This window comes from Charadrius vociferus, unplaced genomic scaffold, assembly GCF_000708025.1.
Source record: "Charadrius vociferus isolate BGI_N301 unplaced genomic scaffold, ASM70802v2 scaffold251, whole genome shotgun sequence".
Taxonomy (NCBI): domain Eukaryota; kingdom Metazoa; phylum Chordata; class Aves; order Charadriiformes; family Charadriidae; genus Charadrius; species Charadrius vociferus.
In genome coordinates, this window is record NW_009646963.1 from 1,525,744 (window position 1) to 1,541,265 (window position 15,522).

General features: G+C 47.9%; 1 protein-coding gene across 1 annotated transcript in view; it reads right to left on the reverse strand.

Annotated features, from left to right (window-relative positions):
• Nucleotides 1–2,419: 2,419 nt before the first annotated feature.
• Nucleotides 2,420–15,522, reverse strand: part of MEI1 (meiosis inhibitor 1) — a 39,389-nt gene continuing 26,286 nt past the window's right edge. The window contains 10 exon segments of the mRNA XM_009895278.1: nt 2,420–2,613; nt 2,616–2,730; nt 3,069–3,200; nt 4,041–4,147; nt 6,209–6,290; nt 7,006–7,211; nt 7,673–7,754; nt 10,166–10,347; nt 10,919–11,029; nt 14,954–15,058. Coding sequence (XP_009893580.1) covers nt 2,420–2,613; nt 2,616–2,730; nt 3,069–3,200; nt 4,041–4,147; nt 6,209–6,290; nt 7,006–7,211; nt 7,673–7,754; nt 10,166–10,347; nt 10,919–11,029; nt 14,954–15,058 — 1,316 coding nt within the window.

Consider the following 15,522-nt stretch of genomic DNA (forward strand, 5'->3'; position numbering starts at 1 on the left):
TCCTCCCGTTGCGCTGCCCCGGCGGCGGGAGGGTTTCCCCCCCGGCTCTGCGAGGGAAGGAACCTCGTTAATTAAAGCCCCGACGAGAAAGGGGTTTGGAGGCAACAGGCAACCGGGGGGGCTGGGGCTGTACCCTATGGGATCATCCCTTCTGCAAAGCATTTGACACCGTCCCACGCGATATCCTGGTCTCTAAATTGGAGAGACATGGATTCAACAGGTGGACCACTCAATGGATAAGCAACTGGCTGGACAGTCACACTGAAAGGTCCTGTATCTGTGTTGGGGCAATCCCATGCACAAATACAGACTTGGTGGAGGATGGATTAAGAGCAGCACTGTGATCAACATGAACCAGCAATGCGCGATCGCAGCTCAGACAGCCAGCCATATCCTGGGCTGCATCAGAGGAAGCGTGGCCAGCAGGTCAAGGGAGGTGATTCTTCCCTTTCTACTCTGCTGAGACCCCACCTGGAGTACTGCGTCCAACTTTGGAGCCCCCAACATTGGAAAGACATGGACCTGCTAGAGCATATCCAGAGGAGAGCCACGAGGATGATCCAAGGGCTGGAGCACCTCTCCTATGAGGACAGGCTGAGAGAGTTGGGATTGTTCAGCCTGCAGAAGAGAAGGCTTCGGGAAGACCTTATAGTGGCCTTCGAGTACCTAAAAGGGGCCTACAGGAAAGCTGGGGAGGGACTTTTTACAAGGGCATGTACTGATAGAACGAGGGGGAACGGCTTTAAACTGGAAGAGGGTAGATTTAGATTAGATAATAGGAAGAAATCTTTCACTGTGAGGAACAGGTTGCCCAGAGAACTTGTGGAAGCTCCATTCCTGGAGGTATTTTAGGGCAGGTTGGATATGGCTTTGAGCAACCTGGTCTAGTGGGAGGTATCCCTGTCTATGGCAGGGGGGTTGGAACTAGATGATCTTCAAGATCCCTTCCAACCTAAAACATTCTATGATCCGTGAACTGAAAGCAGTCTCCTCGCCCCAGTGGGACAAGCAACACATCTGCTTCCCCAGGGGTCCTGGCTGAGCCCCCCCCAATATCCGTGCCAGCCCAGAGGAAAGGGGCCATCCCACAGCACCACCAGCTAAGGCAGGGGAGCAGAGTACCTCTTCCATAGCACCTGCCACCCACGCATGACATTGCCTTCACCTGTCAAGTCTGTATTTTGGTAACTGAAGAGCATCAACCAAGCTTCATCCCACCCAGAAAAGGAAACAAGGAGCCGTTTCAGTAACCGGGCTTTATAAATGGTTTTCAACAAATGTTTTTCTGAAAATGAGCTACAAATTACTCCCTCCGTTCATCTTCTCTCTACTACTCACTGAGAATAAATGACAGGATGGGGTCTCCTGTTCCATTCTTGCCTTGTTCCTCTGCTGCGTGCACCGTATCTTCTCATTTCAGTCTCCAATGTGTGAGAGGGACACTGCCACACCTCCCAGACATCTGTCATTGACAGCATGAGCAGAAATCAAATAGAAGGCATATCTGAAACTCCAGCGTGGCACTGGAATTCCCACAGCTGACACATAGTGTCAGTGGTAGCCACCACTGCTGCTCTTTGATCATATCCAAAACCCTTCCTAACAACCAAGATTTGAAGGTTTCTTCATCTATGGAAAACCCCAAAATAAGGAGCCACTTTAGCAATGTAACAAGACCTTCTGTCCACCTTCCCTCACGCCCGTACAGACAAGCGAAGGCAATGGAGAGGACCTTCATGGGGATGGATGGTCTCCATCTGAACAGCTTGTGCCCTGAGTGTCCCACCACAGAGCGGTAGTATCACACTGGGGGTAAGCACGAGGACAAGCTACTCCCCACAGATAACAAACACCTCACCTGGCACATACCCTGCACATGGCTGATGACAGTGTTCCACAGTGAAGAAAGCCCCCACCCCAGCAGGAAATTGTTGCCGAGGCCACTTCCATCACTGCTACCTGTCTGAGGCAATGCAGCGTGATGAAAACAGGAAAGCAAAAGCAGACAGTTTGAGAAATAAACACATACTGCATCAGGCTCCCTCTTTCTCCAAAAGTAACCTCGGAGCAGGCCCTGCCTCCCATCCACAGAGAAGAGGAGGATTCAGTTCTCAGGAGAGGACTCTCAAGGCCAAGCAGAACACAATTCGGTAACTCCACTCAGCAGTTTCCGAATGCTCGCTGTACTTTGAAAGTGCTCAAGTCATCTTTGGGTTTCCATGACTTCACAGGCATACTGGAGCTAGTTAGCACACAGACAGAGGTTAAGTGATTGTTCATCCTCCAAGGAAATCAATACAGGGATCGTTACTGCTTTGAAGTTACAGGCTCCCTGGCCTGCTCCCCTTTCATCAGACACCTCTGCCATGCAGATGAACACAATTCCAGCAGAGACCCATCTTTCATCCCAAATGCCTCCTCATTTTCCAAATGTCTTCTCAAATTTGGGGATGATGACATCTTTCATCCCAAAGTTAGCCAAGTGTAGCAACCACTCAGGGTCTTCCCACTTCTTGTTGCCTTCAGCTAGAACAAGGGAAGGATTAAGTATCCCTTCCACCTCTGTTACGCCTACCACCCTCACATCACCTATCAAAGGCATCTGCCCAGCAAAGGATACACAATGTCCTGATGTTTCACGCAAGTGCTCCTCTGTCCCACGAGGCGCTCCAGCAGGGTCTGAATGGTCTCTGACCACACTGGCTCCACCTGGCAATGACTGCTCTGAATCTGAGCAGTCAGAAGGAAGAATGACTTCCAGACCAACAGGAAACTTTTTGGCTTGTTCCTTCATACCTCCCCACAGAGCAATGAGACCTTCAAACTTTGCTCTGGGGGGAATCAAGGGGCCGCACAATATGACGACACAGTGCAGGCAGCTGCCGGCATCTCTCTCTTTCCAATTTCACTGTACATCCCTCAAGGCAGTAGGCCAAGCTAGAAGCTGCAGGATTCTTCTTCATCTTCCTATAACCTCCTCAAAGGAAGTTTATGGCTCCCCATCAAAGGCTAAAGCAATTCCCCAGGGACTCCCTTTTAATTTTCCAAGACAGTCACTGCTCCCTTACCTGACAAAGGAAGAGGTGAAGAGCATGAGATGTGGCATCAGGCAGCTCTGCTAAGTTGGCTTCTGCTGCCTCCTGGAGAACCTGGCTAATTTCTTTTTGAGAAATAATATTGCTGCTCTGATATCTCAGAAACTTGAACAAAGGAAAAAATAGAGGCATTAAACAGTGAAAGACCCAGAGACTCCAACAGTGACTCATCTCCTGGAAAGACCTCTTCTGTGTAACGGGATGCTGCAGCACCTTAACCACAGGCCTGATTTTTATATCACTTCTAATAGAACCAGCGCAAATATCCGCTTTGACAGCGCTCTGATTTATAACCAGACTTATTTTGGTTTAGGTCAGGAAGGAAATTAAATGAACCAAGTAACCTTTAAAAAGTGAAATAAGAACAACAAAGATTCACAGACCAACATGTATTTGGAGGGGTAAGGTTCACATTAATAACCACCCTCTCAGCTATTGCCATGAGGGCTTTATCGTGAGTATTTCTGTGGGGTAGGACCACATTCCCGTTCTTGCTCGCAGCTCCCAGGTACAGCAGGGTAGTAGACTGTGGTAACTCCCTGCCCTGAAAAGTCACGTCTGTAAGGTCAAAGATGAGGAGACAAGCTGTGATGCCAAGCAAAGTGCTGCTCTCCAGAGAGCCACAGCATGCTCCCTGACTGGAAACAGCAGTTGCATGTTCTCTGTAGGTGGCCATCCCCAGGGGCCTAAGATGATATAAATAAATGCTACAAACACCAGAAGAACAGGACGTGCTCACTAACAGCAGTCAGTTTCTGCAGGGTGTGGAAGGGAAGTTAATTTGAAAGTATCATTACTATAGGGCACAAATATAGTGACAAACAAAGCCATGGCAGTATCTGAGATTGTGTGTGTGTAGGGGGTAAGTTCCAATGACCGCTCCACATGCACTGTACCAACATACTGGAAAAAAAATTGAGAACACCCTGCCCTTCCCCTGCTCACCAAAGTCATCAGCCTGAGAACTTCTGGCTGCAGAAAGGACTTCTGGCCCCCACTGAGCAGTGTGAAGAGCAGGAATCGGTGCCAGGGCTGTGAAGCAACATGTAGAGCTGCGAGAGAAGGAGAAGTCAATCAAAGACAGCTTTAAAATCAGCCAAGTGACAGGCCGGACCCGGATAGGGACAGTCTTCAATACTGACCCCAAATTTTCTCTTCTAGATCCCACGCTGTGAAACACCAAGGGGATATTTTGCTCTGTTCTTACTTGCTTTTTAATCTGTCACTCTTTGGGCAAGAGTTTAGCCATGAGGACAAAAGCTTAATAGCTTTTCAAAGCAGAAAATACGTTTTGTCCATCTTTGCGCTGGTACAGGAAGAGAAACCTTCTCCTGGGGTGCATGTCATAAAATAGTAAGGGGATATCTTTAGCCCAGGGTTTTAAAAATAATACCCTCTGGTTTCAATATGAGGACAAGTTTCCTGACCACGGGTTTTATATAGCTGCAGAATACTCTTTGGGGAATGAAGAAAGACCTATAACATTAGCTGCACAAATCAAGCCTGGATCTGCATCAGAGACTGTGCTACAGGGACCGGACAGGCTGATGGCAGTAATGCAAACAATCAGTAGAGAAAATGTTCTTAATAAGGGGTATATATGATAAACAGCGGTAAAGCTCAAGGACACTGGCTGTGACAGTGAGAAGTCTCTCACTGAATGCTAAAGTTAAGTGTTATTACCTTGTATTTATTGCCGGTTAGGATGTATTTATTGCATGGGATGGACAATTACAACAGGTCAGCTGATACAACTTGTCACACCATGCAACTCACCCGAGTTTCAGAAAGGTCCTTTTTCCACTGGCAGTCAAGTAACCTTCCTATTGCCACTACAAGAATCTTTTCTATGGGAAAACAACACTAAAAAATCATGTAAAATGTTTGGGGTTATCTTTTAGCTGGTGGAAATTAGAAGGTACCAGTACCATGCACTGAGCCTGCTCTATACATCTGGGAAAATCTCTGGACTGAGAAAGGGTTTTAGAAAGCCTCAAATGAGGCAACTCCTAGAGGCAGAGTCCAGGCCACACTCTTTGCAGTGTTCTCGCATCTTTCAGTCAAACATAGCTATGATTCTCATTCTGCTTGGAATAAGGAGACTCCTGTTATTGGTGGTGTGAACTTCTGCACCACAGCAAGAATTTAGGCAGCCAAAGTGACAGGTTCAGCTGTTGCTGAAGCAGCATTTCATTAGCATAATCCCAAATCAGCGGAACCTCCCGATAGCATGCCACCTTTTTTTTTTTTTTTTTTTTTTTTTAAACCCAGCCTTTTAATAGCCTCCCTTCAGCTACTGGCTGTCATTCATCTGCAGTATTACATCTTCATTCAACCACTTCCTCTCTCCCACCAGTGTCCCTTTTGTCTGGTGTTCATTCACTCCAACCCCTTCTCTCTCAGTGTTTAAATGACTGAATTGAACAGGTCAGGGTACAGAGAACTTTCTGCCTGTTTTAAGGTCAGAGCCAGCAACTGGGCCTTGTGGCAGGAGGCTGACAATAAGCAGAAGGGTCTATTTTTCCCTCCGGCTACACAACTCTGCCATATTATGTTATATTGCTAACATGGTACACATTAGGTCTGACGTGGACTCCGGAAACCAAGGTCTGTATTTGTCCCTAGGAATCTAGAATTTCCAAATTCTATTCCCTAGGGCTGCCTAGTACACTGCTCTCCCTTCCTTTCTCTCAGGGCCAAACTGTGATCAACGCTGCCCGTGTGGAAGACACACCACATTCAGATCCTCCCTCCCCTATATTTATGGTCTAAAGGTTTGCTACAATTTGCCTGGAAGTGAAAGACTATTCCTATACTCCTTCCATTCCTAAACCTTTCACTCTTACTATATCAGGGGGTGGTGAATGACTTTTTTCCTTCTGGAAAGCATCTTGCTGTCCAGAGCTGAAGTGAGGGCTCATGCCTGCAGGGGAGCCAGGCACTGTGATTTCATCCCACAAAGCATATGATTAACTTTAGGCACACAAATAATTTTCCTCATTGGGCATAAACTCATTAAGCATCTGCTCCAGGGTGCTACTGGATGGAGATCAAAGAGCTCAAAATCGCTGCAGGAGGGAAACCCAGGAGAAGAAAGGGCAGGAAGACTTTACCAACATCCTGATTCTTCACATACAGGTATTCCACTAAGGTTTCCAGACAGGCAACCACGGCTTGAGAGAGCAGCAAGTCTTTCTGGAATACCAAGAGGGAGAAAAGAAGAAGAAGAAAAAAAAAGTCAACAGCTATTGCAAGAGAAAAAATCATAAAGTGGCAGGATCTGAAGAGCATACAGCACAGGAAAATAACAACTTTCATCTCCTTCACGGGATGCAATGTGCTGCAAATTATCTGTCACGTCAAGGAGCCAGACAAAGGCACAACTACTCATTCTGAGACTAAAAAAAAATTAAGTAGCAGCCTCCAAAGAATAAAGATGGCAACCCAGCATCACTCAAAAGAGTTAAATGTAAACCGATGTACTATCCCCTGGAGCCCAATATCATTTGAGGAAGTTAAATGTACACTGAGGTACTACCCCCCAAAGCGCATTGCCAGGGGTGTGGGGAAGGGACATTTCCCACCTCTGTCCCTGCGGGTGTGGCACCCCCGCAGAGGAGGAGATGGGAAAACAGAGATTGTCGTTAGTACACAGAATTTCATCTATCCAGTTCAGCAGCAGGGAGTACCGCATAGCTTGATTTACCTTCTTTCTCACTGCGCCATGCTGCAGCAAGAACATTTTCCCTCCTCCTCATCACATGTCTGCAATGGGTGAAAAATGCAGGCAGTAGATATAAAAAACCAAAAGCAGTCCCTTAAGTTCTGCAACAGGGTGGTTTCTCCTCAAGTTAGTGTACCTACTTGAAGCTCAACACTAGTGTTGTTCCAAAAGTCGTATTTTATATACCTGCAACTGGATGTGCACCAAAAGGTTCTGCAGACTGACAACAAGTGAGAAGACCTGCTGCATGGCAAGGGGGTGCAAGGCAGCGTCCTGCAGTGATGATGGCTGCGGTTGTGTCGTACCTTCAGCTGTGTTCTGGCCAACGATCACCAGCAGAGAGGAGGAGAAGTTCTGTCGCAGGACAGCTCTCAGGAACTGCATGATGCTCACTAGACAGGGAGCTGCTTATTAGTGTGTGTCAGTGCTTTCCTCTCCCCTGCCCTGTGTGTTGGTGCCTGTGCAATAGCATGGGAGAAGTGAGGAGAGAAAATTTGGACTTAGGGCCCACCAGAGTTGCCCAGCAGCTGCTGACAGCTGCAGGCAGGAATGGCAACGTGAGTTCCCATGTTCATCTCCTTCCTGTGAGACACTATCCCCGTTCTTGCTCAGTTCCAGATGTCACTAGCAACCTCCAAAGAAGATTTGTGCAAACACAGCCGAACTCCAGACAGTTCCCTTTTGCCCTTTCTTACCACCAGTTACGTACTCCCAAAGCCAAATGGACCAAACCTTCCAGATTCCCACCAGCACCTGCACCTTCCCATCCCATAGTCACCAGTTCTTCCTTGTTGCCTGTAACATGGTACTAGCAGCTGCTTCCAGTCAAACCCCTGTAGCAGATGCAAGATACCTAACAGAAGGATTGGCTTCTTCTTCCTGAAGATGACTGCATTCAGGACTTCTGTTAGGTCTAAAGAAAGTGTCTGGTGAACCTAGAGGAGAATTAAATATAAGAGAATAAATGGTGCTGGTTTGGACCAGATAAAATGCTCCCTTATATACTTTCAGACTTTAGATACTACCCGTGATGACCACTGAAAAACAAGGGAACAGCAACAGTGTTTCAGGAGTCTATCCCAGAAGAGTTGCGCTCTCAAGTTTCACCCATCAGCAGTTGCCAGCCCTTCAAAGCTTCCAAACCATAGTGCAACTCCTTTGCCTGTTTCGCTCTCGCTGCCCCCTGCAGGCCCTCTGGCACATGGCTGGCAGACTGACGAGCACATGGAATAGTAGGAACAGCCATCACCAAACATGGCTGCGCCCTAGCTATGCAGTCAGTCAGCAAGACTGTGGAGCCAGGCACCCAAAAGCCAGCAGCAACAACAAGAATCTGGCCCTGCCTGCTGGAGCCAGGAAGCCTGCCAAGAGCCCAGGGCTAGGAACATGGGTGAAGGAGGCAGAGGAGGTTAGGAAGTTGCAAACTAGGGTAACTAGGAAAGGTGGGCTTGAGAGAGCAGTCTGCAAAACACTGTTTCTATCACAGAGCAGCCATCCAGCAGCAATGGCATGAAGGCTCACAGAGCCCCAGAAGGGTTCAAGCTCTTCAGTAAGGCAGACAGTTGGCATGGGAGGGCAGGCATAAGGACTGCAGGGCTGATTCCTTCAACCATCTTCTAACTACAGAAATGTTCAATATGAGAGCTAGGAGTACCTCCTGCAACAGGGTGTCAGTGGTTACTGGTCTAAGAACTGATGAGCCAAAGCCTTTAACAGCCTACCATCCATGACCTATGTCTATCCACAGGGTTTTGCTAAAGCCAGTAGCAGTAACACAGTTAAGATGCAAGCTTGTTATGGCCCGACAAGTCCTCACTATTAACACCAGCCCGAGATGAATGTGGGCAACTCACATTTCTTGAAGCCATTGTTCCCCTCTAAAAAACTGCAGGCTTAGGGAGACAGCCTGGCATCAGCTCACATTCACAGCCACAAAGGCCAAAGACTTTCTACAAGGGCCTTCAGGATGCTTTGTGCAGCTTCAGCAATACTGAGCACCAGAAAGCAGCAAGAGAAGTGAGTCTTCCTCTTGTCCCCTCTCATTCTCCCTCACCAGAAGATTAGAAACACTGAAGCTTAGAAATGCTGAAGCATCCTTGAAACACTTCCATTTGCCACCTGCATCTTAAGTTTCTTTCCCCATCTCTGGTGCAAGAAGGATTCTGGATTGCAGGTCACAGCACAAGCAGCCAGGAAGGTATCAACGAAGCCAAACAACAGGCTTATAAGCCACTAAACGATTGCACTTCAAGGATCAATACAAGCTAAGAGAGTCAGTCCCACAAGATGAAAGTCAACACTAGCTGCTAGAACTGAATCCCTTTTGGGACTGGCACAACACTGACCATCCAGGCCCAGCCCTGTCTTGGAAATGGAGAAGGTAAATTGTGCTCAGCCATTAACAGAGCAGAGACAGGCAGGTTTTGCTATGCATTCACACAGCTGACAGTCCATACAAGTCCCATGCTGTAAGACCTAAGCAGAGGCAGCACACCTGTGAAATAACAGGTGCCATCTTGGTCTGGTTTGGCCTTTTGGAAAAAGTCTTCCCTCAGCATTAGAAAACCAATCCTTGCCTCTTTGTGCAGATGCATGTGTGTCCTTACTGTGATTTTATCATCCATGAATAGATGCAGTGACTCCCAAAGAACACACTCTGAGGGGCAGAGCTCACAACTCATGACATGCTGTTTAACTCCATGCCAAGAGAGGGAGAGAGGCCTGGGTAGATACTTCAAAGGGAAACATTATCTCCTTGTGTTGTCATTAGAAAGTGCTTCCCTCAAAGTTGTAATGCCACTATCAGCTGACAACTCCAGCTTAGCTCTCTTGTCAGACTGCAAAACATCAAATAAAATGACAGCTGTCCGCATTCATATGAGCTTCCTAATACTGAGTACTCACTTGCCAACAATAGGTTTGGATTGTGACTGTTCCACTATTGATCATTTTAGCACCAAAAAAGCACTTTACAACATGGGAGCTATGTCTCCCGCTCCCAGCCTTCCTTTGAGAAAGGCCTTAAAATGTATTTTGCTCTGTCCTGAAGAGGAAAGTGATTTGGATAAGGAGGGCTGGGTATGTACTTTTCCCCCCAGGATTTCTGCCCCTCTCTAACTCTCCAATGATTTGGGTTTCAGCCTTCAACAACATGCTAGCTTCCAGTCCTGCTGCAGAAGTGCAGCAAAGAATAACTTGTTGACTATAACGAAAGAGCAACCAAGGCAAGCAGATTCCAGGCCAAAGCAAACCACTTTCCTCTGCTAATGAAGAATTTTAATTTTTTTATTATTATTTTTTTAAGGCTTATCCATAACCTGGACCGGAACACTAGAGTGGCTCTAACCTCAGTATTGTAGCGATGCTGGTAAAGTAAGAGGGATGCAACCAACAGCCACCCAGAGCACAGCAAGGCATCCTCAGATGACAGGTAAGCAGGTTCAGCGGGAGGGGACCACAACCAGGTGCACTCCAAAACCTTCTGCAGGAGCTCTAGCAAGGACACATTGGAGAGCAGCACAGCCATGGCTGTGTAGGAGAAACATAATCAGACAGGCTTATGGAATGGCACAGGTTAAATCAGCTTGACAAGCAGAAGAGAAGTGCAGAGCACACCCCTGCTGCACTGAGGCAGCCCCAGCAGCCACAGCTCATCAGAGTAAGGCTGTCCGCTACGCTGGTATTCATCTCCCACAGCACAAGCGACCACTCGGCCAGCTAATGAAATGACCAGCCTTCAGCTAACACAGCTGGAAGGTTGGTTAGAGCTGTTCTCTATTATTGTTTAATTTTTTGAACTATGGCAATACCAGGACATTTCAAACAAGGCACTGCTGTGTTTTATGAACAAGAAAAATACTGTGGTTCTCTCAGCAGCCAATTCCTGAATCATCAGAAGGCAGCAAAACCAAACCAAACCAAAACAAAACCCTCAACCTAAAAAACCCCATCCCAAATACAAAATGGTCTTTGTTAACTGTAATGTTGTGTCTAGAAGGGGAAAAATCTTTACCTGCTGAGACAGTTAGAACACAGTCTCTGATGGCCAAACTACAACCTTGCTGAGATTAACTTAGCAATCAATACAATCTTGCCTCACCTCTCTGTTGACTACAAGGTGTTGTCTGATGAAGGCTGCAGTACAAAAAATTCAAGGATGGCTGCAGGAGATCAGTGTCCCTCGGTCTGCATTTCCCACAGAGATTACTGACTGGAAACAAAAGAACATGCATAACAGACACCAACATAACAGAGCACCTCAGCACAAGAAAGAAGTCAGTCAGTGGGGAGAGAATTCAGACAACAGCGATACAACCTGAAGTGAAAATAAACAGAGCATGGTACTGACAAAGCAATAGGCATCTGCCCTAGAGTGTTTGCTTTAGACCAAACAGTGCAGTGGAGGACGATAATGGGGAGGGGGGAATAGAAAAGGGTATGGGCGCATATAACATTGGGCAGTAATGAATCCAAGAGCAACAGACTATAAGTTACCTGTTTCCACAGAGTGACTTTGATCCTAATACTAGGTCAACCACAAACAGCCGTGTGCCTGTCTCACATAGTGACTAGACTGGGGAATGGAGAGCTGTACTCCTCCACTCTCACCAACTCTGCTCACACTAGGAATAAACGCGCCGCCATGTTTGTTGTAAGCACCAAACACTTAGGAAAAATGTTTAGCAAGAGTTTGGGAGGGAAATCCAGGACAGCAGGGCTCAGCACAACTGTCATAGAAGATACTTTGAAAAGCTTAAAGTCTAAGTAAGCAGTTCTCAAAAAACACACATCAATACGCCTCCCCACACCCCTTCCGTCTATGAGCTGGTTTCACGTAGGCCTTATCAGGGGAGAGTGCCCTGCACACTCACCCCTGAAGAACATAGCCTGGGGAGCCAAGCAGGGAATGAGGGGGGTGGCTGGGGCAGGGGGAGAGTTGTGTTGAAAAATACAGAGCAGAAAGCAAGAGCAGAAGGAGCTTGTGACTCCTGGGAGCAGCTGAGCTGTGCTCTGAAATCACAGCAGCTAAAAAGAGCTGGTGTAAAGAGGACATGCTTCTTCCAGAACCCCAGTTCCCTTGGCTAATCAATGTCTGAGAAACACTGCTTCTTTACAAGGGCAACGTAGGCAGCCCCAAGACATGGAACATTTCAAATTGATGGGGGACAGTCCTTCAAAGTCTGCTGGAGAGATCTATTTGTCAGAGCAGGGAAGAGATGAGAGGATGGATCAGCTGAAGTTCCCTCTGGTATCTATTCTTTTTTCACAGCCTACATGATCCTCCAATAGCCACATAAGAAGGGAGAAGTCACCAAGTAAGGATCACCAGACACCAAGTAAGGATCACCAGGCAAGACAGCAGGTCACAGTACAGTGAGTAAACAAACACAGCCCAATCTTGTACGCCTCTGGGGTGGAGTGGGTAAGTCCTGCAGCTGGTTGGGACCCATATACTCTGGACTCACACTCCAGGGAGAGCCCAGGTTCACTAGACTGCTGGTCCCTGATGGCTGGTTCACAGGACACCCCTGTGAACCCCACAGGAGTGTGTTAGCAAGCGTGGACAGGGAAGGATGTTTCAGAAAGCACTGCAGCAATACCGTCATGTGCCAAGTGAACAACAGTCACAGACCCTGAAATCATGTCACAGCCAGGAGAACACTTTGGCCACCTTGTGAGGTTTCAGACAACAAATATATTGTAAAAGCAGGAGTCAGAGAACCTGGGGTTTGTTCCTGTTTTTGTACAGGACCAGGCTGGATGAGGCTTTGAGCAACCTGGTCTAGTGGGAGGGCTAGAGGGCAAGGGGGCTCTAGAAAGCTGGCTGCTATTTAAGCGTCACCTCCTCCAAGCTCAGGATCAGTGCATCCCAAAGAGAAAGAAATCAGGCAAGGGAAGAAGGAGACCTGCATGGCTGAGCAGGGACCTTCTGAAAAGGCTCAGGTGGAAGAAGGGAGTTTACAATAGGTGGAAGAAGGGGCTGACTGCTTGGGAGGAATACAAGAATGCTGTCAGGGTATGCAGGGAGGAAACAAGGCAGCCTTGGAATAGAACCTGACGAGGGATGTCAAGGCCAACAGGAAGGGTTTCTTTAAGTATATAGGAGACAAAAGGAAAACTAGGGAAAATGTGGGCCCGTTGTTGAATGAGACAGGTGCTGTGGTGACGGCTGATGCAGAGAAGGTGGAGTTGCTAAATGCCTTCTTTGCTTCTGTCTTCACTGTTTGGGCCAGTCCTTGTGAGACCCAGACTTTGCAGGTAACAGAGAAAGTCTGGGCAAAGCAAGACTATCCCTTGGTTGACGAGGAGCACGTTAAAGATCAGTTAGATAAACTGGATATACACAAATCCATGGGGCCTGATGGGATGCACCCTCAGGTGCTGAGGGAGCTGGGGGAAGTCATTGCTGGGCCCCTCTCCATCATCTTTGAAAGGTCCTGGAGGACAGGTGAGGTGCCTGAGGACTGGAGGATAGCCAATGTCACTTCAGTCTTCAAAAAGGGCAGGAAGGATGCCCCGGGAAACTACAGGCCGGTCAGCCTCACCTCCATCCCTGGAAAGATGATGGAGCAGCTTGTTCTGGGAGTCATCTCAAAGCACCTGGATGAAAAGAAGATTATCAGAAGTAGTCAACAGGGATTCACCAAGGGGAAGTCATGTCTGACTAATCTGATAGCCTTCTGTGACAAAGTGACTAGATGGGGGGATGAGGGGAGGGCTGTGGATGTTGTCTACCTTGACTTTGGCAAGGCTTTCGACACTGTCTCCCACATCATCCTCACAGGCAAGCTTAGGAAGTGTGGGTTAGATGAATGGACAGTGAGGTGGATTGAGAACTGGCTTACAGATAGAGCTGAGAGGGTTGTGGTTAGTGGTGCAGAGTCTAGTTGGAGGTTAGTAACAAGTGGTGTCCCTCAGGGGTCAGTACTGGGCCCAGTCTTGTTCAACATATTCACTGATGATCTGGATGAAGGGATAGAGTGTACCATCAGCAAGTTTGCTGATGACACAAAACTGGGAGGAGTGGCTGACACGCCAGAAGGCTGTGCCGCCATACAGCGAGACCTGGACAGGCTGGGGAGTTGGGCAGAGAGAAACCTGATGAAATTCAACAAGGGCAAGTGTAGGGTGCTGCATCTGGGGAGGAATAACCCCATGCACCAGTACAGGTTGGGGGCTGACCTCCTGGAGAGGGACCTGGGAGTCTGGTGGACAACAGGATGTCCATGAGCCAGCAATGTGCCCTGGCGGCCAAGAAGGCGAATGGCATCCTGGGGTGCATCAAGAAGAGTGTGGCCAGCAGGTCGAGGGAGGTCATCCTCCCCCTCTACTCTGCCCTGGTGAGGCCACATCTGGAGTACTGCATCCAGTTCTGGGCTCCCCAGTTCAAGAAGGACAGGGAACTGCTGGAGAGGGTCCAGCAAAGGGCAACGAAGATGATTAGGGGATTGGAACATCTCTCATATGGAGAAAGGCTTAGGGACTTGGGTCTCTTTAGTCTAGAGAAAAGAAGACTGAGGGGGGATCTTATTAATACTTACAAATACTTAATGGGAGGATGCCAGGGGGATGGGAGCAGTCTTTTTTCAGTGGTGCCCCGTGATAGGACGAGGGGTAATGGGCATAAACTTGAACATAGGAAGTTCCGTCTTAACATGCGAAGGAACTTCTTTACTTTGAGGGTAGTGGAGCACTGGAACAGGCTGCCCAGAGAGGGTGTGGAGTCTCCCACTCTGGAGACATTCAAAACTCACCTGGACGCTGTCCTGTGCAACCTGTTGTAGGTGACCCTGCTCTGGCAGGGGGGGTGGACTAGATGATCTCCAGAGGTCCCTTCCAACCCTAACCATTCTGTGATTCTGTGTCCCTGCCTATGGCAGGGGGGTTGGAAGTAGATGATCTTTAAGGTCCCTTCCAACCTAAACCATTCTATGATTCTATGATTTGTTGACTGAACTGGTAACCAGGGCTCTTTACAATGCTGTAGCTATGAAAGTATCTCAAAACAACCATAACTGTAATGCAAGGTACACCTTCTCTCAAAGGACAAAGAACCAGCCCCTAATCATCTTATTGGAACACTTAAGAAACACAGATCAAAGCCCCCTGGGAGAAGATGGATGCACCAACTCACCCTGGTGAAGCAGTTTGAAGTCTGTGCTGTCCAGCTCCCTGACACCCTTGCTCCGCAGCTGCACCAGGAATAGGAGGCTCAGCAAAACAGGCAGGTTCCTGTTAGCTATAGAAGGGCACAGACAGCTTAGCTTGTCAGTGAACTCTAAACTGTTGTACCTTAAAGTGTGCCAAGAATTGTTAATTTTCCAGCTCAGGAATGAGTGTGGGTTGGGGGAGGAAGTATTCCCCCTTTACATGCACAAACATACATGCTCCCAACTTAATTCTCATCTCTACAGTCCCCTCTGGCTCAGGCCCCTTTTCTGCCACTGTGGATTGGCCTGAATTACACACTGGATCCTGCCAACATCATTCTAGGAACAGCTGGAAAAGAGGGGGAAAAAGGAGGCTAGGGTCTTTCACACACTTAGTGAACCATGTAAGGGACATGGTCACCACACACTCAAACTGACACCTTTAATAAGCTAGAAGTCATCAGCCCTTTGAAGACTACCTTCTTCCTATCTATCTGACCACCACGGGTAGCCTGTGCTTTGACAGCAGCCAGTGCCTCAGAGCTCTCAGCAG